The 22878-nt window shown below is 39.6% G+C and overlaps 1 protein-coding gene across 1 annotated transcript in view; it reads left to right on the forward strand.

Moving 5' to 3' along the window:
• The window catches only part of LOC131975889 (CUB and sushi domain-containing protein 3-like), a 231777-nt gene that overhangs the window by 72434 nt on the left and 136465 nt on the right, over positions 1-22878 (forward strand). The window contains exons 10-21 of the mRNA XM_059338703.1: positions 261-382; positions 3544-3647; positions 3986-4098; positions 4421-4603; positions 5298-5624; positions 6290-6484; positions 6894-7032; positions 7947-8134; positions 12010-12198; positions 17139-17255; positions 20656-20871; positions 22344-22532. Coding sequence (XP_059194686.1) covers positions 261-382; positions 3544-3647; positions 3986-4098; positions 4421-4603; positions 5298-5624; positions 6290-6484; positions 6894-7032; positions 7947-8134; positions 12010-12198; positions 17139-17255; positions 20656-20871; positions 22344-22532 — 2082 coding nt within the window. The remainder of the gene's footprint in view (positions 1-260; positions 383-3543; positions 3648-3985; positions 4099-4420; positions 4604-5297; positions 5625-6289; positions 6485-6893; positions 7033-7946; positions 8135-12009; positions 12199-17138; positions 17256-20655; positions 20872-22343; positions 22533-22878) is intronic.

Raw genomic sequence — 22878 nt, forward strand, 5'->3', positions numbered from 1 at the left:
TCTCTACTTGTGCAAACAATATATATATATATATATATATATATATATATATATATATAGAGAGAGAGAGAGAGAGAGAGAGAGAGAGAGAGAGAGAGAGTTTTTTAACAGATCTAGGGCTGAGTTTTAGATTTATACAATGCATACTGCATATTATAAATAAAGGTTTATCTTACCCTCTCTTATTCATATGTTTTTGATTAATCAAGGATATTCTTTTAACTTAATGTGTCTTAATGTTTATCTTTATAATTTTGCAGTGAAAACATGTGGCTCAAATCTACAAGGACCCTCTGGGACTTTTACATCTCCTAACTTCCCTATCCAGTATGAGAGTAACTCCCAGTGTGTGTGGATCATCACAGCCAGCGATCCAAACAAGGTAGTACAATAGAGTCAGGGGTCATCTTTAAGTTTGAGGTCTTCATACTCTTGGAAATATTCAAGTAAAAATCCACTGCTCCTATTGTCATGTAAGGACACAACAATATCAACTTCTGTTTTGTTTTGTTCCTGTTTTGTGTTGTTCCTGTCCACATCTGCTTAACAGTATAAATAAAGCAAATAAACATACCAGATACTGTAGATATAGATTTGAGGCATAATGGTTACTGTCAGTGGAGGTGAACATTAGTGGTAGACCGATTAATTGGTCGGTCGATTTAAAAGACAGTGCTTTTCCTGATAAATGCTGTTAAGTGAACTAAAACTCTATTTTTCATTTTCTGTGTTTACCAGCATGACCTACAATCCCATTGCTTTATACTAGCTTGACTACCACTACCTGTACTAGGGATGGGCGTTTGGAAGAAACCTGCCAACTTGATTTTCTATAACGTAAACAATCAATTAATCAATTAATCACTGCATGCATAAATGCGCAAAATAAAAGATATAAACAGTACTATGGAAAAGCCTGTTTTGATAACGAATGCTTTTACTTTGAAAGGACAAAAAGAGACTTGATCCTGTCGATCGTAAAACTAACTCAAGTGAGATTATAAAGGCAACATCAAGGAATTCAATGTTTTATGTTTTAGCCCCAGAAGAGGTATGAGGTTAGTTGTCATAGTAATCTTGCATATTTAAGTGTGTTTTGTGTTTAAATAAGTTTTGGATAAAATTAAACCTAGTAATTCATGCTCGCAAGGTTTGATACAGTCAGCTAGTTTTGCTCAAATTAATACTCTTGCATTTCTGTGTTTTATAATTGTTACAGCAACTTTCAGTTTGCAAACTGTAGCTTTATCCAACTTGATTCCCAGCTCATTGGCTTATTGACGTACGGCCGCAGCACTGAACGATCTGCCGCGTTTCAGTTCAGTGAGTACTGATACGTCAGAGATAAAATTAAAATTAAAAATAGACAGATCTATTAAAAATCCCACATGATCGACCAAATTCTTTACGGCCATTAATCGATCATTGATTAATTATTCTCATCCCTAACCTGTACCTTAGAACAGTATATTTGAACTGTACATATGATATATATAAGAATTAAATATTTACTTTTATTTTTTTCCAAATTCTAGACAGAGTTTAAGGAAGTATTGAGTATAATTATATAGTGTAATGTCCCGTTTATGTTTTTCATAAATACGTCTAAGGTTCTCATTAGTTGTATAATAAACACAAATCTATATTGATTCTGGCTCCCCCAGAGAGTAAACCCCTACTTTTTTAAACAGAAGAAGAAGAAAACCCTCTCCTTCCTATGGTGTAGAGTATTTGTCCGGACATTCCCTTCCTGGATTCATATTTATACATGCATCTACTTTCCAAGGGCTTCCAAGGTGGTAAAAGGTTACATAGAATATGCATGTATTTTGACTCTAGTTCATTGTCACTGTCCCTCATTATTGTACATAGCTGCAGTGGACTGCATTTCAGTTGTCACTCGTCCAGGCTATTGGCAGTTGAGCGATTTGCTTCATTCATCCTTGGTAACAGAAATGGAGAGAAATAATGATTAAATGACATCAGCTTGTCCCCAAAGTGAAGAGGTCAAAGCTGTTTTCCTAATGGTCATTACTGCTCTCCTAAATCAAATCTGCCTGTCTATTGGTATTCAGAGGAGTCCTATACAGTACACACGGGTGTCAACTGCCCGCTATCCTGCTAATAAACAACTAGCCAACTAACGCTCACTCTGAACTCACTAGGTCTGGCAAGTGCCATAGCTTTGTGCTTCCGTGCCCTCTCCCAGGCAGACACACCATTGACTTGGCACTGAAACTCCATTAGTGTTATTATGGTAATTATGCTTATGTGTGCATTGTAATGAGGCCGTTATACATGGATATTGTGCAGGCATTGTCCTCCCAATGGCCAGAGAAAGGGATGTTAAGGATGATCAAGCAACCGTCATATGTTTGTCATTAAGAGATGTGACACTCATGTCAGTATGCAATTACAACATCCTTTCTTTCATCACTAATCCATTTCGGCAAAGTGTAGGTTGAGATAATATGACCTGTCTGCTAGACTTCATTTTACATGTTTATTATTAATGTAAGCAGTTGTTGCCAGTCTGATCAGTGAAAATGTCATCTTTTGTTATGTCATGTACATTTGTTAAGGAAAAAAAAGATCAGGACCAGTGACAGCTGACAAAGATATCTCAAGGGCGAATGCAGACAGGCAATTAAAACATTTGGACTCTTAAATTTGTCTGCCATGATTGGTTTTTGTGTTTGATTTCTGCTGGAAAGTAATGTGAAGAGATGCTGCTGTCAGTTTCCATATTGGTTGGAAGGTTTGTTTGTGGTGTCCTTTGTTTGCGGGGGTGTATGACATGGACTTGCACTATCTGTCAAAGACCCTTTCTATAAGCAGCCACAATTTTGATGTAATTGGAGTTTTATGTTTGTCTTCCAATTTCTCTTGATGACATGGTTGATTTGAGTTTTAGGGGTAGAGTCTGCATAATTCATACAAGTAGGAGACTGTAGGCTATATTATGCAGCTATCTGAATTATGAGACAGGAGGAAGTCTCGGGCTTTTACAACATCGATCAAACATGTTGCTGTCTACTTGCAAAAATGTATAAGGCATTACATAGGCCTTTCTCTACATAGGCATGGCTCTTTTGGTTAGTTGTCTCCAGAAACAGTCTCTCAAAAGGCAAGTTATGGAAATGAGCAGCCATGTTATGAATTTCATATAAATGAGATGGCAGGTTATTTGGTAATAAAACTTGAGAATCATTTGGAGTTACTGCTCATCATTGAGAGGCTTTGGTTTATATAAATGAATACGATCAACTCTCAGGATGTGTCGGGCGGTAAAGCTGTCAGTTTGAACCACTTGGGTACAGTTGGGTGTAAACAGAATGGCGTCCAGTGGCAGATGGTGGGGCTTTCAGACTCCAAGATTTGCTTGTATTTATAAAAATCTATAAAACATTGCTGGCACACAAATTGTTTAACATGTCAACATGCAGTATGTACACAAACCATCTCTAAGCACTGCTGTTCTGCATGTTTAACACTTGTCATAGAACAGATAATAAAAGTGTCTTATATTTTGTTTCTTTACAGGTTATTCAGATCAACTTTGAGGAGTTCGACCTAGAAATTGGGTATGATTCACTCACAATTGGAGATGGAGGGGAAGTAGGTGATTCTAAAACAATAATACAAGTGTAAGTACCACGTGAAATACTTCATTGGGTATATATAGTACCATGATATTGCTCATGCAGTTAATATTTTGCAGAGCTGGCTACATCTACATTTGTTTAGATGCTGTTGTGAAGCCACGGAATGCAGAGAAACTTTGAATGAATTTAATGACTGCACCATTTAAATAAACAATTTCTTTGTTGAAGCAAATTTTGCAATGCCCTAAAATTACCATTATGCAACAGTGTATATAGTTTACAGTACATTGTCATCTTGTTTAAATATATTTGAATATAACTTAGTGTGATGAGATGATGCTTGAATTGGGTTTTGTAACAATAGTGACTTTTTTCTGCAGGCTGACTGGGAGCTTTGTCCCAGACCTGATTGTCAGTATGTCCCATCAGATGTGGCTTCATCTTCAGTCTGATGAGAGTGTAGGCTCAATTGGCTTCAAGATCAACTACAAAGGTACATAGACTTTAGGACTGATACCATCACTCACTGTCTGTATTCATGTCTGTGACTGGCTTGTTCAGCAAAGCAAGAAGTCCATTTTCCTGTCTGCCTTTCTGTCCTTCTATCTGCGCGTCTGCCTGTCTCCCCCTCGCTTCTCTATCTCCTTTAAAAAAAAAAAAAAAACTTAACCAGGCTCTCAGACTCTTCACCTGGACCTTTATAGATAATGGTAAGGAGAAAAAGTACCTCAAAGTACTTGGCTCAACTTAATCCTATACTTTGCCCCCTTTCTCCCATCCCCCCTCCCCCCTCTCTCTCCCCCCCTCACCCACAGAGATTGACAAAGAGAGTTGTGGTGACCCTGGTACACCTCTGTACGGTTACCAGGAGGGCAGTGGGTTTCTAAATGGAGATGTTCTGCGCTTTGAGTGCCAGTTTGGATTCGAGCTCATCGGGGAGAGGATGATAACATGCCAGAACAACAATCAGTGGTCGGCTAATATCCCCATCTGCATATGTGAGTCCAATACATGCTTTTTTTTCCTAATAGCAAATGAAGCAATTACTTATGCGTTTGGAAAGTTCACAATGACACTAAGCTGTTGGAGGATTAATTACATTGTTGTTAAATGACCATGCAGTGCATTGTGTGTAAACAGCAATATACATAACATAAAATGGGAAATTGATAGGATATGGTGGCCTTGTTATGTGGGGTGGATGTGAAAAAGGAAAGTAGGGTTCCCACTGTTAGGCTATATAAATACACAGGAGAAAGGAAGCCTGCATTATACTGTACATTGTCCTTTCTCACGACAATCTAAACCCCTCCTGTGAGTTTTATCATACCTAACCCATATCCAGAGCAAAAATCTAGTCTTTTACCCCATGGGGACATTCTGCAGTATTCCTGTGCACCTATATTACTGTATGTCTGTATCTTTGTACACTTACTCCTCTGAACCATCCCAGTTTCATGCGTCTCCAATTGCTCAGCACCCATGGGAGCAGTACTGTCTCCTGATTGCTGAGCTAGTTATACATTACTGACAGTGGTCTATACTGATCTTTGTGCCTTGTCCTACCATGGCAGAATCCACAGTGTACATTGTCTTTTGACCAGTAAGAGTAGCTGCAAAACAAATTGGCTCGCCTGGGACTTTTAAGTTTTTACATCATTACTAATATAATCCATCCTCTTTATCACACAGTCCCCTGTTTCTCCAACTTCACGGCTCCCATGGGGACGGTGCTGTCTCCTGACTACCCAGAGGGCTATGGAAACAACCTCAACTGTGTGTGGCTGATTATCTCGGAGCCTGGCTCCAGAATCCACCTGGCTTTCAACGACTTTGACCTGGAGCCTCCCTATGACTTCCTCACAATCAAAGATGGGGACCAGACAGGAGCCACAATACTAGGACGCTTTTCAGGGGCCGAGGTTCCTTCCCACCTGACGTCCAACAGCAACGTACTGCAACTGGAGTTCCAGGCTGATCACTCTATGTCTGGCCGAGGGTTCAACATCACCTATAGCAGTAAGGGACCATTTAATCATTCAGCATTTATAAACTAATAGTTGCATCCACCATTTTCTTTTCATGGTTAGGAATGAACCATTGTTTTCGTAATGATTAGTGTGAATCTTCAGGCTGACTGAGCTCTTAAATTTGTACACCTTTAAAAACCAGAAAACAAACAAACAAAACAAGAATAATGTAGAGTACAGTGCGAACAAACATCTTATATCTTATTAATAATAAAGGACGGGATGATGTTCAGCAGTACCAGTAATTTATGAGAATGTGCATGTTCTAAGTCACAAACATACTCTTGTCCTTTTAAAAATGAATGCTTAAGCTTTAAGGATAAATGCTACTACATTGCATTCCTAAGTGAAGCTAAAGTGCCTAAACAAACAAAACACAGCATTTAGGATAGTGCATATAGTTCCTAACTCTTGTCCTTCATTGCCTAATACAGCACTATCGTAATTCTTTTCCTGCTGGCTAAGGCACAACAAGCTCTACAGACAGGCTATTGTCACCCTCAGGTGTACAGAGCAGACCTCTGTTAGGCTTTTTTTCTCTCGTACAGACAGCTACATCCATTTCCCTTATCTCCCGACTCCTCAAAGACCCTATTTCTCATTCACACAAGAGCGTTTGTCACAAGATCTTGTTCTCTTTCTTCTCATTACAAGCTTTTGGGCGTAATGAGTGCCCTGACCCTGGCATACCGTTGAATGCCAGGCGCTTTGGGGACAGTTTCCAACTGGGTAGCTCCATCTCGGTGGTTTGTGAGGAGGGCTTCATCAAGACGCAGGGGGCTGACACCATCACATGCCATCTGGAGGAAGGCAAGGGGATGTGGAGCGGGCTCATTCCCAAATGTGAAGGTACTGAAATGGAATCGCTAATAATTATGTGGTTGGTGGACAGATGTGTCAACTATTGAGTTAGGAAGAAGAAAGATAGAACACAGAGGATCTGAAAAATGTGTGTGGGTTATGTGGAACACACAGTTCATCCAAACTGAGCAACATTTTCTTTTCATTTTCAGGTATTTGTGTAACTACAGCCCTTTGGTGACTCATCCTATATTTATTTTCTTTCAGTGTTTTTTTATGTGGGTACAAAACGATTACTGAGTATCTTTAAAACACAACTTCTCTCAGCCTATTCTCCTCTTCTCCATTCTTCTCCTCCTCTCTGCTCTTCGATCTATTTATGCCTTTAATTTATATCTTTATTCTCCCTATCCCTCCCACCCTTCTTCATCCTCTCTGTTCCTCTCTGTTCCTCCAGCTCCTTGCGGGGGCCACTACTCAGGGCCGTCTGGTGTCATCCTTTCCCCCGGGTGGCCGGGCTACTACAAAGACTCCCTGAGTTGTGAGTGGGTCATTGAGGCTGAGCCGGGAAGCTCCATCAAGATCAGCTTTGACAGGTCTGTATGACAGTACTGCAACAACTCATCCGGGGAAAGATACACACACATACATTCACACACAAGTACACAAGTGTGCACAGATAAGAACTGAGACAACACACAATACCTTGTGCATGTGTATCAACACATGAACCTGCACATATATACAGACACAAAACATATCAATGTATGTACGTGTGCACAAACACAGAAGGCTTACCCCTCGCCCTGGAAGCCTCTGAGTTACAAATAGAAAGTCAGAGGAGGTGGAAAATAGTCCTGGACCTAGTTTCCAAAAATGTTGAAAGCCTCGAGTAATTCTTTATTTCGCTTACTGGCTCCCGCTCACTTCCTTAGAGAGCTGCAGTAAAAAGAAAAAAAATAGTCTTGCTGTAAGATCTTTATTTCTTACCATTAAGGAGCGAAACCATAAAATGTTTATATTTTATAATCAACACTTTCTCAGACACACTGTCGCTGACACACTCCTTTGTAAAGAAACAAAGAGCTAACTTCTCTATGATTTTTTTTTTCTGTGAAATACACCCAAATATTTTTGCCCCTTTTCATTTTAAAAGAGACAACGTTTTCCTTTGCCTAGCTTATGCAGCTTCTTTTTTAAGCCCTTTGCATTAAATACATAGGGAAGTGTATCACATGTTTGATGTTGTAGAGACATAAGGGTGACCACATTTCCATTCTATGTCAGGTTTCCAAGTAACACATTGATCTTAAACTATTTCAATAATTGGAATACTTGCTGTGAAAGCTATTTCTTCTCATTTATCTCCTCAAAATAAGAATGTTTTCTCTGTGGACACAACAGACTAAATGGCTTCAAACTGTCTCATCTGTCAAAGCAGAAGCATTGCTTTGAATACAAATAATTGTCTACTCTGCAACTCCCTCTCTCTGCGCTCTTTTCATTTAAGGTTTCAAACTGAGCTCAGTTATGACTTCCTGGAAGTGCACGATGGTCCCAACCTTCTCTCTCCTCTGATTGGCTCGTTTAATGGAACCCAGGTCCCTCAGTTCCTGTTCAGTAGCAGCAACTTTCTGTATCTGCTTTTCACCACCGATAACAGTCGATCAAACAGTGGCTTCAAGATATTCTATGAAGGTGAGAGGTTGCTACTATTGCCTGCATGCTGGAAAACTGAAGGAGTTATGAATGCACAATAGCTTTTTCTTGGTACTTTTTATAGGACTTAAAAATATGTAATTGATTTTAAATTGGACATGCCAACAAAGGGAATGGTATAAAAGGACACAAAAGTCAATTATTTGGTGCTTCAAATGAAATTGAAATTCTTCTGGTTTTCCTGTAACACTTTTCCTAAGTCTCTGAAACTATGTGTCTAGATCAAACTGTTGAGGATGATTCACAGGTGGATTAAGGTCACCAACTTTATCGTAACAACTTTACCGTATGAGCTTGAGTTCTTTGAACAAAGCAGATATTTTTTTTCCAGTTCATATTTTTTTAATAAAACTTCAAATACAGAATTACAGAATTTTAAACCTTTCTCATTTAAGAAGAAGACCAAGGCCAACACTGTATTGTAAATCAAATGTTACCACTCATTCTTACAGATGTCCCACAGTTACTTCAGGTTGAGCATTAGTTTTAAATCCTGCTTATTTGCAAAGTCTTTTTGTGTGGGAGGTTAGAGAATGGCTCTGGGGTGAAATAAAAGACTTCAGGACAAAGTTAGCTGTACATCCTAATCAATGCATCTTATAATACTGTGTGCTGTAAATTGTAAATTTAAACAAACATTGCAACTACATAGCAGAGTTCAGTGCAATTTTGGGATTTGTGTGAACATCAGAGTTCACTGTTGTTCGCTGTGTTTCTATCCAAATGTGTTCTTGCACTTTACTGCCCCTAGTCAGTCTCTCCGAGTTTAAGGGGGCAAATGTGTGGAGGGAAGGTTGTCTTCAAATGTACAGACTGAAAAATTGTACTGTGAGAAAACAGGTATAATCTTCGACTCTCAAGGAAGGGTGAATTTTCCCTTTTTTCCAAACATTATTATGCATGCTGTGGTCGTCTTTGAAAAATCAAATAGAAAAATACTTTGGACACACATGATCTATTTTCACGGTCGTATACACTAGCACCATTACCCTTGTCACTCAGATGTGATTCATAAGACAGAGTTTGTTATTATGTCTGTATTATTGACTGAAAGCAGACCACAAGTGCCTTTGTCTTATTATGTTTCACTCTCAAGTGCATTTTTCTTTTGTTGATGAGGCTATTGAAAAGCAATAACAGTAAGATCATATTAGCTTCTTCCATTGCAATTTAGGACATATCTTATTGCTGAAATGCTTTGGGGAAACCCAGCCTAGTTCATTTGGAAAATTGGTCTTACAAAGTAGTGCTGTTGTGAATTATGCTGTGAATAAACTGAAGCACCGAACACTGTATCATTGCCTGTGTATGTAATAGATCTATTAGATAAGTTCAGTTACAAAAATACACTACAATATACCATGATGTTAGCAAATCACACCTAATCCCATATATTTATTATGTGTGTTTTTCCAATTTCTCTTCTTACCATTGTATTTCTTTACTTAGTTTTTTTTTTTTTTCCACCAATTTTCTGCACCCGAGAGGCCAATACCAGCAATGCTCTACTTCAGGCAAAATTGATGTGTGTCCTTGCTAAAAATATCACATATTACTCAAGAAGAGCAACACAAGTTGCTGAGGCCAAGCAGTCCAGACAAAGAGCCCCATTATCACACATGAGTAATCAGTCATCCTGGGCTGTTATATAGGTTATTAATGTTAATGGCTGCAATCTATACCTCACAAAACATGTACTATAACTGTGTTACACAGTTAACTGTGTCATTTCTTGTTGATAATACTGCACTACCTGACCAAAAATATCTTCTTCTGGCCATGCTGTAGTGCTACACTTCTGTAGCTTCTGTAACAGATCAGAGTTTATTACAATGGGGTATTGGACCTTTACATACAATATTTGTTTGACTTGCTGAGAGTGTATTTATCCAGTGCTGTTTCATTTTGCAGGGGATGCAGTTTTACATAAATTTCACATTGTGTTCTGCACCTTTATATGCACTTCATGCTGGGCTCACAGTCACTGATGCCAGACATCCCAGAGTGAATGGGGTACTATTTGCTGACATGTCTAAGTCCCTTGACTGGGTCAATCACCTGAAACTACTGCAGTATCAGAAATTGGACTAGAACCAGGACACCTTCAAAAGAGAACAAAAGGAAAATGCTAGTTGCAGCTTTGATAGTATCTGTTTCAGAATCAGTATTTCTTTCTAAATATGTAAATATTACAAAACAAATGTATGGCAACAGTTAAATCCCATTAGCTCAAGCCATTTCTGCTATGTTACTCAGGTATGTTTTTATATATATGTCCGTAATAAATTTCTGTATCTATCTCTGGAAATGTGGAAGGATTGATACATTAATGGACAGACAGTGAACAAAGACAGTTCCAGACTTAATGTTCACAAGTCCAGTTAAAGTTTTTGCAAAACAGTAACAGTAAGAGATAAAAATACAGATTCTGATAATCCTAGAATCCTTCAAAACTGCCCACCTACGACCCAATAATTGCTTACACAAATTTTGCCAGTTAATTCCTAAAATTTGAATATTTTTAGCAATCCTACTTGGAACATATCCAAACGGCAGTCCTAGAAATCACAAGGGAAAAACGGGGGCAGCTCTTTGTGGCTTGCATCACTGAAGATTAAGTGGGAGTTGGCAGTTCTGTTCAACAAGCTCACTTTAGGAGCAACACCAGAGGACCAAAGTATTTTAATGAAAACCGGAAGGGATAGTCCAACACAGTCATACAATAGAAGGAAGTATATTTGTACAAGTTCACTGAGGTCATGCCCCCAATTCTCTGTCACCATGGCCTGTACGCCTCCTCACCACCCACAGTAGAACGTCGACTATTGACCTTCTCTCTGTGAATGACTTGATTAGTTGTACAATGCAACAAAAAAGAATCCTGAACAAAAATCCTTGTTTTCTTTAACTCAATAGGAACGTACCACTCTATCAAGGTTACTTAGACAGAAACTGACAAACACTGCAGTCAATGCGAAAGTGCATATTTCTTTAAAGTCTGAAAAAGCCTTTACCATTGTATCACTTTTTATGTGCAGTCCCTTTTGTGTCTCATGTAAGTTATTTTTCCCACATTGAATGAGCATGAGCAAGCTTTTGTTTTAAATTAAAAATAAAAGGTGGAGGCACCTTGGTAGCGGATTGGTTCTGGTGCATGCCATATAATGACCACATTACAGGTTGATTTTCAGCTGGGGAGTCATAACACCCCACTCCCCCTCCGTGTCCTGTCTGCTTCTCCAGTCAAACTGTCCAATAAAGGCAAAAATGCCCCTTAAAATATCATATTTTAAATAAGAATACAGAATAAAAGTAAATCTCACTTTGCAGAACTTGCTTTCTCTATTATATTATGTATGCAACCCAAGACCTACCTTTCTTGTGATGATTGTAATAACATCAAAGGGTCTGTCAGCTTTTTTTTTTGTATGAATGTGGCCTAGAAATTTTCTGATTGCAAAAATAGATTTGCCATTTCATGTTTCATGAATGCTGTTTTACTTCAGTATACCTCTGTAGCTCAACAGTCATACTTCATTTGCATAAAAAAGAGCAGACCTTCTTCTCTACTGTTTATATAGTTGAACAGAATGTGACATACTGTGAGACTGTATAAAAAGACATACAGGTCAGACCTCGTCCACAAGTCACAACACAGTGAAGATGTGTGGCCTGGCAATTATCATCAGTAGTTACAGCTACAAACCCACAGGTTTGCACTAAAACGTGACGCTGCTTAAAGGTTCTGACGAAAGAAAACAAATCACATACAGCATTTAAAATTCAACTACCAAGGCAAAGATGTACAATTGTCTCAAAACATATTAAAAACTGTTTGATTTTATTTTCTTTAGTGGTCACATTGGACACATACTCCTGCATGGATCCTGGTATTCCAGTGAATGGCATACGGTTAAGCCACGACCTGTCCATCGGCTCCACGGTGTCCTTCCAGTGTGACCCAGGATACAGGCTGAGCCATGAGGAGCCACTGGTGTGTGAGAAGAACCATTTTTGGAGCCATGCCCTCCCCACCTGTGATGGTATGTGTACATAATGTAATCTTTTTTCTTTTTTGCAGTGGATTTCAGCTCAGGCATCAGTCTTATCCATAAAATACTTGACGGCTGGTCTGGCAGCATGTTTTAGCCAGAAATACTTTTGTCATTCTGCCACTAGTAACTGGCAAGAGGTTTCTAAGTGAATTTTTCAAAAGGTAGGTGGGTTCTAACAGCAGCCTCTTCCATTGCTGTGTTTATTCACAAACCTCCAAATTAAAAAAAAAAAATCTTGGCCTTTTTGGCAAGAGGTAACGACCCAAGCACAGTGACTATGGGTAGCCTACAGCAGGTCTGACTAACCAAACATAAGCTCGTTAAAATGCTTTTTATTCAACAAAGAGACCCAGTCCTTGTGTGAACAACTTTCTTGGGGTGTTATGAATCATGTTATACTGAACACAGATTATGCTCTACTTCAAAGCATGAAGTTCAGCATGTTCCTGATAGTTTGGATATCTCACATAATCTCCCTCTCACGGCTGTGTTTGTACAGTTTTGCTCTTTGTGCTGTTTAGAAGCACACTGAAGGACAATTGTGACGATTATTGTTGCAGCGCACAAACCGTGAATGATGACTCTTAGCCACGGATCACTCAGTTGAAAGATTATAATGAATAAAATACATGCAATGGTTGGCGGTGAGAACCATACCATGCATATAATACAGTGCCTGCTATGTAGCTTCAGTCCAATGGTTGTTCCATAAAACCATTTTATATCTTGGAGTGTTTTCTTGCCTAGGTGTGTGCCAGACTGGTGCCAAATGCATTGGCTCTCTGCCTATAGAGCCTCTAAAGTAGATCGTTTGCCAAGCGTGCTCATCCACTTTTAATGACTTTATGTAATTTCGGCTCATTAATAAAATATTTGATATAATTTTGTTGGTGGGTAAGGATTCAGGCCTTGATGTGTTGTGCTTGCTGGAGGGCCCAAGGGTGGAAGGAGAGAGGATAAGAGGGGGGTGGGTGTGTGCAGCTGTGGAGCCTCAGGCATCTCAGTGATCCTCAAAAACATCATCTGACATTCATTACTTTGAAAATATGTGTACATGCACAAGAGTTCTACTTCTAATATTTGTCAACCATTGCTGTTTTGAAAAAAGGCATCCGGGCATTTGGTTATAACACTTTAAACCTGAGCTCAGACTACAGAAGCTTTGGGCCAATCATCACCAATTAACCCCTCCGGACAATGAGAGAATATAAATCTGGTCTGGAACCATAGTCGGTACTGATGTTTGGCCCAGATTACCTGGTAATGTGAGGAGTTTACAGATTCAGTTTTAAACCTGCCAGACTGTTTGCAGTCTCATGGACCTGACTATAATTTCAACTATGTTTAATATTTAGGAACTAAAAAATATATAATATAAAATATATTTTGAGTACTTTCAGAGCGGGACCACAGAAGCCAGTGAGACACACAAGCTGGAGCAGCTAACAGTATTATCAAACAACAGTAAACATTCTATCCCTTGAAGCTAACGTGAGCTAGCATATTTAACAGATATTAAAGCAGGTGGCTAAATCTCACCTCGTTCTCGCTGAAGAACAACTCGTGTTGACCGCATCTCCCCCATTCATTTTCTCATCCAGGCTTGTTCAGCCTTCTGCTTTTTGTTTCTCTGCAAAGCACAACTACCGCAAGTTGTTGCACTACATCAGTCTCCATTTTGTTACCATCTGCTTCCTCAAATGAGATAGCGTATTACTCCCTCTAGCACAATAATCTTAATATTATCCTGTAGTGTGTGATGAGCTATTGTTTCCGTTCCCTTAGTATGTTTTAGTTTCAAATTAGAGAGAAGAACTGTGAAGTTTCTCCCTGAATGCTTGATGCAGCCTGATTTCAAAATTGGTGAGGATTTTAAAACTCCTGTAGTCAGAACCTGGTTTTGGGGATTTCAGGCCAAAGAAGAACAACCATACGAAAACATGACTCACCAGTCCATTCAGAGCCAGTTAATCAGACTTGGCTCCACTTCACTGCTTCAGCACGATGGAGTGGTGTGTGTTTTCAACACGAAACTTACGGGTGACATCGATGGCCTTGTAACAAGGATTAAATTATGAATTTTCCCAAATCTGAAGGGCTGGATAAATGGGGAAGTCCATGCCAAATTTAAAGCACGGACCAGTGTCTACAACTCAGGTGATTTGAACGAGTACAGGAAATCCTGTATTGCTATTAGTAGTGAAAGAGACAATACAGGTACAAAGTTGAGTCTAACTACCAGAAACATAGGGTGGGACTAAGAACCATCACAGACTACAAGATTATATTATAGAGGGTGGTGAGCTGCCCAACATGTTAACAGTACACTTCTACTGACCTCTACACCCAACAGTATAGGAAGAATGACACATCAAGAATGAATGGCTCATCTGAGGGCCACAGAGAAGCGGCTCAAGAGAGAGCCAGAGAGAACGGCAATCTACTCAGCTGAGATGAACAAACTCATCAGCGCTGGCTACGTCAAGAAGCTTCAACCTAAGGAGGTGGAACAATCTGCCGAAGCATGGTATCTCCCCCATCATCTTGTCTGTCACAACAACAAATCACGCCTTGTCTTCAATTGTTCATTCCTGCACCAAAATGTCTCCCTGAACGATCAACTCTTGCCTCTTACTCAACCCTACACTGGGTCCATCACTGGTAGGCGTTCTCATCCGGTTCAGGCAACACCAGATTGCAGTGAGTGGGGACATATACAATATTTCACCAAATCCACCTGCTACCGGAAGACAGACCACTCCTTGAGTTCATCTGGAGGGACCTACGCTGTGAAGAACCACCAGATGTGTACGAATGGCAGGTGCTACCATTCGGCACAACCAGCAGTCCATGCTGTGCAATCTTCGCCGTACAGCTACATGCTCGTGACTACCAAGACAGCCATCGGGAAGTGCAACGGAGCTTCTATGTCGACAACTGCCTTGAAAGCTTTCCCACCACATCTGCAGCCAAGGAAAGAGTTGACCAACTCTGCACCTTATTGGCAGAAGGAGGACTCGACCTCAGGCAGTGGGCCAGTAATCAACCAACAGTGATAGCCCATCTTCCCACCGATGCCAGATCCTCGGCTACAAAGCTGTGGCTTAGCCAGAGCCAGACAGACACACTTGAACCCACTTTAGGCCTGAGATGGAACTGTGCTGATGACAACCTCAGCTATCAGTATGGGATCATTGAGCACTCTACACTGACGATGAGGACGGCCAGTCAGTATGATCCCTTAGGGTTCATGGTGCCATTCACAACCCGCGCCAAAGTGTTGATCCAGCAGCTTTGGTCCAAGCAAAGAGGCTGTGATGATCCTGACCTTCCTCCTGCCTTCCGAGAAGCCTGGGAAACCGGGGAGAACGAGCTGAAACATCTTAAAAACGTATCCATTCCCTGCTGTTAGTCGCCACTCCCTGCTGCAGGTACAGATGCAAAGTATGATCTCCATATCTTCTGAGACGCCTCGGAGCGGGCATACAGAGCAGTAGCCTACCTTACAGTCGATGCAGGAAACACCATCCACACCTCCATCATTAAGGCTAGGTCCAGGGTTGCTCCCAAACGGCAACAGTCCATACCCCCTCGAACTCTGCGCAGCACTAGCCGGAGCTCAACTGTCCAAGCTCATACAGAATGAGATGAAGCTTCCCATTCGACAAACTCCACCACAGTATTGGAGTGGCTTCAATCAGACTCCTGTCGATATATAGTCTTCGTCAGAACCCGCGTGTCGGAGATCCAAGAACTGACCGACAGGCTTGGAGATACATTGACAGTCCAAACAATCCGGCCGACGATATAACCAGGGGAAAATCACTGCTGGAGCTAGCAGTAGCAATAACTTCACCACTATATTTTAACTTGCACTGTGTTGTCTTAGATCTGGATTTTGCTTTACTTGCGTGATGTTCTTCTTTTTTATAGATATTTAATGAGCATGGTTGAAGGGTGCCTGAGGCTTGAGATTTTCATTGCCAATGACTGCTTCTCTGTAATTGTTGTGTACATGATAGGAATAAAGAACTTGAACTTGAACACACATATACTTAAATACACAAGGAGAAAACAAGGCTTGTCTCTTTTTTTCATCAGTGCTTTATTTAAATAGCAGTACCCTTTATGTGCAATGACCTTTTATTTTAAACATAATGACATCATGAGAAAACAGTTGGAGGTTTGAACAATATCCAATTACACCGGTTAACCTTCAAATGGATCTAGCATTAACCTCTCGGTCCTCAGCAGCCAATGAGGGTAGTGATTTATCTCATTAACTGCCTTTGATGAGATAAGGAGCTTTCTGGGAGCAATGTCAATAGTCAACATGCATGAGAATCATATTACTGAGGTGATGATGAGTGCTGCTGCTTTATACAGCACTCCCTATCGCCTCAGCTACTACTCCGCACGGTTGGTTGCAACTGGATTATCCTCCCAACCTGACTGAAAAGAAGTTGGACGCAGCATTGGGCTGATTGTTTCTATTTGAAAAAATTGGAAATCACTTTGAAGTCACAATCAAAATAAAGCCTGATGCTCTAATCCGCAGAATATGCTTGTGTCAGTTCTTATGAATTCTAAGCAAATTTAACGTATTATCATGTTTTCTGACAATGTCTTTCAGTTTAAGATACCATAAGAGTGGAGAAATATGGATGGATAGCTGAATTTATGAATAATTTATTGTCCTGGCAGTACGGCAGGTTTGGAGGAAGAGAGAGAGAGAGCGAAAAAAAACATAGTGTTGGCAGAATTACAGGTACTCATAAAAATAGCAGGACAGGATGTGATATGACTCAAATGCATTATTCATTTAAATCGCTCCTCTGTCTTCAGGTGAAGGATTTATTGGTTCATTTACAATTTTCATTTTTTTTTCCAGCAACAGTTATCATTCATTATCTTCCCTTTCTATTCAGCATCATGCGGTGGGGATATCAGGGGACCTGGAGGAATCATCTTATCACCTGGCTTTCCGGAGCTGTATCCTAACTCCTTAAACTGTACTTGGACTGTAGAAGTCAGCCATGGAAAAGGTAAGAAAAGAGCACCAAAGTATTACATCTTTAACAAAGAAGTATACATACACTGCATCCTGAATTCATCCTTGTTTGACACTTTATTTTAGTCTTAAACCCTAATCTGTATAATTTAGAGGCGCTTAAGCGATAGATATGCTTATTGTGTAAATCATTCACATACTACACTTCAGTAACAGCACGTTTATTTTTATAGTCCTCACCACATTGACATTCAATTGTCCTCACAGTGGCCAAATTATTAAACTATAAATTAAAACGGCACTTCTCAACAGATTCCAAGAACATTAAATTAATTTATTATTATAAAGTGAGAAGTGACTTGAGCAAAGATGATTTAAATGCACAGATTTTTTCATCTTTGGCAAGTGTCCAGAATATGCAGAGGAATAATATTACACTTTAGGGTGTTCGCTCATTGAAGATTTAACTGTGTGATTTCTTTTCTTTTATTATTTTTTAAAATGTCCTCTAGTATTTCAGAATTCAGTTTAATTTCTCCTTTATCAGCAGTTCTTCCATTATTGCTTATTTGAGCAAATGTTGTACAGCACACTGCTTCATACATTCCCCCGTTGGATAACATTTTACAGTGTTAAGAGAATATTGCTTTTCATCATTTTTTACCTCGCTCATTTAATGAACAGCTTTGACATTGCAGTGGCTCACCTAGTAAGAGAAATTTGGCATCTCGATTTAATTCACATATTATTCTTTATATAATTACTTTAATTCCTTTATCACAGCACTTACTGTCAGTTTTGTGATCAGTAACCAGTTCACTGAGACGTTCTTATTCACTATCATCTGAAAGCACACTGAGCACTGAGCTTATCTCAGTGCCCTGGCACTTAGCTGTATTATCCCTATATTTTACCTTACTATTTCTTGTTCCTCTTTAAAAAGACCCATTGTAATGCCACATTGTTCTCTTTATACATAACCAATTTATCCTATTGTCTGTGTTTGTCTCTGATACATCCAATTTGTGTTTCATTCCTCTCACTTGTTCTTTTTCTTACTGTGAAGGGCAAGTTTAATGCAATTACTGTACAAATGGATATACATATATGTAAGCTATTAGGCTCATTATGGAAACCTGAAGGTGATATCCTCCTTTTCCCCATCATGTCTTTTTAGTTAGTATAACAATTACCTCACATATGTTCTCCTATGAACAGATTTATCTTTTTCAGTTCTAACATGCACTCAACATAAACTGGAAGCATAAAATTCTGTTGCATCCACAACTGAAAACGGATAACAACAACTTCAAATGATATTTCAAACTAATTGACTAATTATAATCAAATTCAACACAGGGACTTATACTTATTCAAAATGCCAAATTAATTTAGTGTGGTGCAATTAGCAATCAAACCTTGTACTACACATAAAAAACTTTCACCGTGAACTCACCTAAAACCCTGAGGCCTGATTAATAAATTTGATTAGTTATTAACTGTAAGTAATGAAAACAAGCTATGCATATCACATTTTTTTTTGCTTTTTTGTGATCAGGGTTAATAATTAAGTTGATTTAGAGAGGCAGGATCTACATTTAGTTACTGAGATTAGAGATCAAATGTAAAACATCATTACATTTATGTCTCTAGATTTTTGTGCACTATTATGAATCTTTCATCTATGCACTGATTTTCCTTGTGTATTTTTATTCTGTGGCTTCTGACTGGAATTAAAAAATATTCTTTCGGGATAGTAGCTATGTAACTATTCCACTCTGTAGCAACATCCCGTACTATCCCTAAATATATTAAAATACTGGGATGTTCTCTCACAGGGATGGCTTTTGATTAATTGATCATTGGCTTGACTCTTTGTAATATAATTACAGTTTTACAGAGCACGATCAATCATTTCATTTTGGTGTTTAGTTCGTGGCCGTTTGGGACTTTCTTTATCAAGTGAGCCAGACATTGTGGAGGACATTATAGAGTCAAATTCGAACAGATTCAACAGATGGCATTGAAATGGCAGTGCTTATTGTACTGAAAAGCAGCCAATTGGCCATCATGGATGGAATGAAGATGTTATTGGGTCTGAGTTACAGTGTGAAAATAGAAGGAGGGTGTACAGACCTAGAGCTTGTTAAATAATAGTTTGTTGATATAACACTCATTTTCACCAGCCTCTTCTAGATTTTATTTGCTGCTGTTGCAGATCTTCTATCATTGATTATGCTCTCTCTTCTCATTTTAATTTGTATCATCCAGTTAGAGATGTGTTGTGCTTAGGTTTTAAAGTTTGTGCAAAAATACTGATTAAAGCTCATGTACTGGTGGGAAGGCCTTGATTGTTCAGTTAAATAGTTTTGTGTGAAAATGACTTCACTTTTTTCATTTCACTTTGCATTTTGAACTTGCATAAGTTTTTGTGACCCTACAAGACATTTAAAAGTGTTGTATTGGGCCGCATATTAAAGCTAGAGTGAATATGCTGGTATGAAAGTAGCAGACCTAAGGCCTCCATTGGTACCATGCCATGCTAGCATGTCGGGAAGTGGGCCAAATAACACCCATGCATGCCCATTTTCAAAGGTGTCGCTTGACATCTGACCTCTAAGTATATCTATATATATATAAATACATATGAATTAATGGATTCTGTGGGTACCAATGAATCTTTACAGAGTTTTTCTCATGCAGTACAAATGTGTTACTTTCCCTCTATTATATTTGAATATTTATGTATGCTGCGGTCCCTAAACGGTATCAGAATTGCAGAAATCGATCTATAACTGGAAAGTTGAGCCTCTTGTGGATTCAGTGAGCCCAACTGTATACAGGTATATCAAATCACAGCATTAATTTATCTCATAATGTAATGTTTAAGCCCTTAAAATCTCTAAGCTTTCAATAGCTTTTGAATAGGCGCATAACCAAAACACAATGTTTAATACAGATTCATGGATGTATGATGGGTCTCTCAAGGTTAAATGTAACATTTTAGCTATTTTCCCTTTTCATGTTATAAGTTTAGTAAGATAAATTTTAGTAAGCGTATTCCTTCCCTGCTGTAAGTATTTAGACATTTATTATTGAATGAATGAAAAATGCCTTGTGTAGATGGATGTTTCTGCAAGCTAAACTCAAATTAAAACAACAGATTCTTAATCATGATAATGACATTTGAACTAATAGGTGAAATTAAAATTGAATAATAGTCACATTCACTTTGATGTGTTTGCATAACATTTCTGTCTGTGCCCTACACTTGAACAACACGTTTAAAAACTTTGTGTGTCAGCATGGACATGAAAACATCAAAATTATGCATTTCATATTCTATTCAAAGCTTTTTTCTATATCTGAATCAATGATTTTTCATATTTCCTGAAAACCTCTTTACGCTGGGCTTTCTTATTTTCTCTTCCAAGGTGTCCAATTCACTTTTTACTCCTTCCACTTGGAGGATCACCATGACTACCTTCTGATAACAGAAAACGGCAGCTTCGCCCAGCCACTGGCTCGACTCACCGGCTCAGAGAGACCCTCTCCAGTTAACGCTGGCCTGTATGGGAACTTCAAGGCCCAGCTACGCTTCATTTCTGACTTCTCTATATCGCTGCAGGGATTCAACATCTCTTTTTCTGGTATGAAGGCATATAAGGGGTTCTGTCTGTAGGAGGCAGGAAGGGGGGGAGAATTGGTAGGTGTGTAGACAGGATGGAAAGGGAAAGCTTTTAAAGGGGATGGAAGATGAATTGTGTGGAGGAGTGAGGATGCTGAAAATGTGGTGGGTGGAGTTGTTAAGTAGAAGGGGGGTCGAAAGCAGGAGGGGAAAGACGTCGTGACAGACAGACAGAAAGAGAAAAAACAGCTTGTTCAATGATGAGATCAAAAGTGCTAAGCCTCTCTAAAGCATGCATAAAGTAACATGCAAGGAGTGATTTGTCGGTCAGAATGGGAGCAGGCTTAAGGTAGACCATGCCTCAGGCTGTGCCGATCAGAGGAGGATAATTAAGAGACAACGAGGTCACGCAGGTAGAGGCTGTCTGACCGTGATGGGAATGATCATCAAAGCATGCCATGTGGGTCAGTGTCCTCCGGACTGAGGAGGCGGAGGGTGGGGGGGTGGGGGTGATGGGTGTATACAGAAATAATAGGCCCCCCATGCAGAGACCAAGGGATAGAGAAATGGAGAGAGAGGTGATGGGAGGCTTAGGGAGGGAGATAGAGGGAGAAAGGAGATGAGACAGATGGTGATGCTGAGTGAGCAGGGTTGATGGAGAGGGCGGAGAGAGACTGGGGGAGACGGAAAGAGAGTGAGAGAGAGATATAGTAAATTAGGAAAAGGGAGAGAGAGAGAGAGAGAGAGAGAGAGAGAGAGAGAGAGAGAGGGTCTGCTTCTTGAGCATTCTGGCTAAATGTTTGCCTGCTGTTCGCTGAAGTGAAGCATAACTTATGCAGCCATGAATATTCATGAAGTTTAGTTTGTGAGTGTGTGCGTGTATGTCCTTGCATGCTCTGTAATTAGCATCTATAGATTTCATGATTACAATTCATTTTTTAACCTTTGATGACCTTTGATGAAAATTTGCCAATGCTGTTTGGCCACATCATACAGTAGGATGCCGCTGTAACGTTTAGCTGTGTTGAAATCAATAGTCGTACATAGTTCTGCATACTGCCAAATGCAGCTCGTGAGAGGAATGCTGCTGGGAGTTAGACCTTAATATTCTTATGCAGCCTGAGTTGCATCTACATCTCAAATGATAAGGCCACCAACAGTGCATGTATAATAATATTGCACGCGGGGTGGCCTAGTTTTTAGAGAGGCCATCCTTCATCCAGACATCCAGGGTTCAAGCTTTTGGCATGTATCCCAACCTGATGAAGTGTCCTTGAGCAAGACTGTTAATCCCCACAAGCTACGATATTGCTTGCTTTGGCTGAACGTGCACTCAGAGTTTCACTGAAGAGAGCAAGAACACAGACTATGTTTTTCCTTGGGGATTATTACCAGTGACAAATAATTCTAATGGCGTATTAATAACACATTTTTGTGGTTAAGACAACATTTTTATTTGTTGCAACTGATCTCTTGTGGCTGTCTCGTTTCCAGAGTATGATCTCGAACCCTGTCAGGACCCTGGAACGCCTCGGTTTGGCTGGCACACGGGTTCTAGGTTTGGCATTGGGGACTCATTGGCATTCTACTGCAACACAGGATATCGTCTACAGGGGGCGAGGGAGATTGTGTGCTTGGGAGGTGGCCGCCGCATGTGGAGTGCCCCTCTGCCAAGGTGTGTGGGTACGTGGTCAGCTGCTTTTATTCCGTTTCCTTTCCTGTTTGTGTATGTGTATTTTAGATTTTGTACTGTAAGCCAATGTTTTAAATGTTTTTGGCACAGATATTAACTTTTTATTAGACATTCAAGAACTCAGTGGAATTGAATTTACTGAAGTAGACCACAATTAAAAGCTCAGACCTGTAATTAATAGTGATGTGAGCTGATATCCTTGGAGATCTCTTCTGCACTGAAGGGTGCTCCAAGGGCAAGTTAAGGGAGGCAGTTCAAGCACAATACTACTGCACTGATTTTTTATTTTTTGTCCAAGAGAAGCTCAGTTGCATTACTTGCCAGTTTAAGAGCAGA

The sequence above is a fragment of the Centropristis striata genome, chromosome 8, assembly GCF_030273125.1.
Source record: "Centropristis striata isolate RG_2023a ecotype Rhode Island chromosome 8, C.striata_1.0, whole genome shotgun sequence".
Lineage (NCBI taxonomy): Eukaryota > Metazoa > Chordata > Actinopteri > Perciformes > Serranidae > Centropristis > Centropristis striata.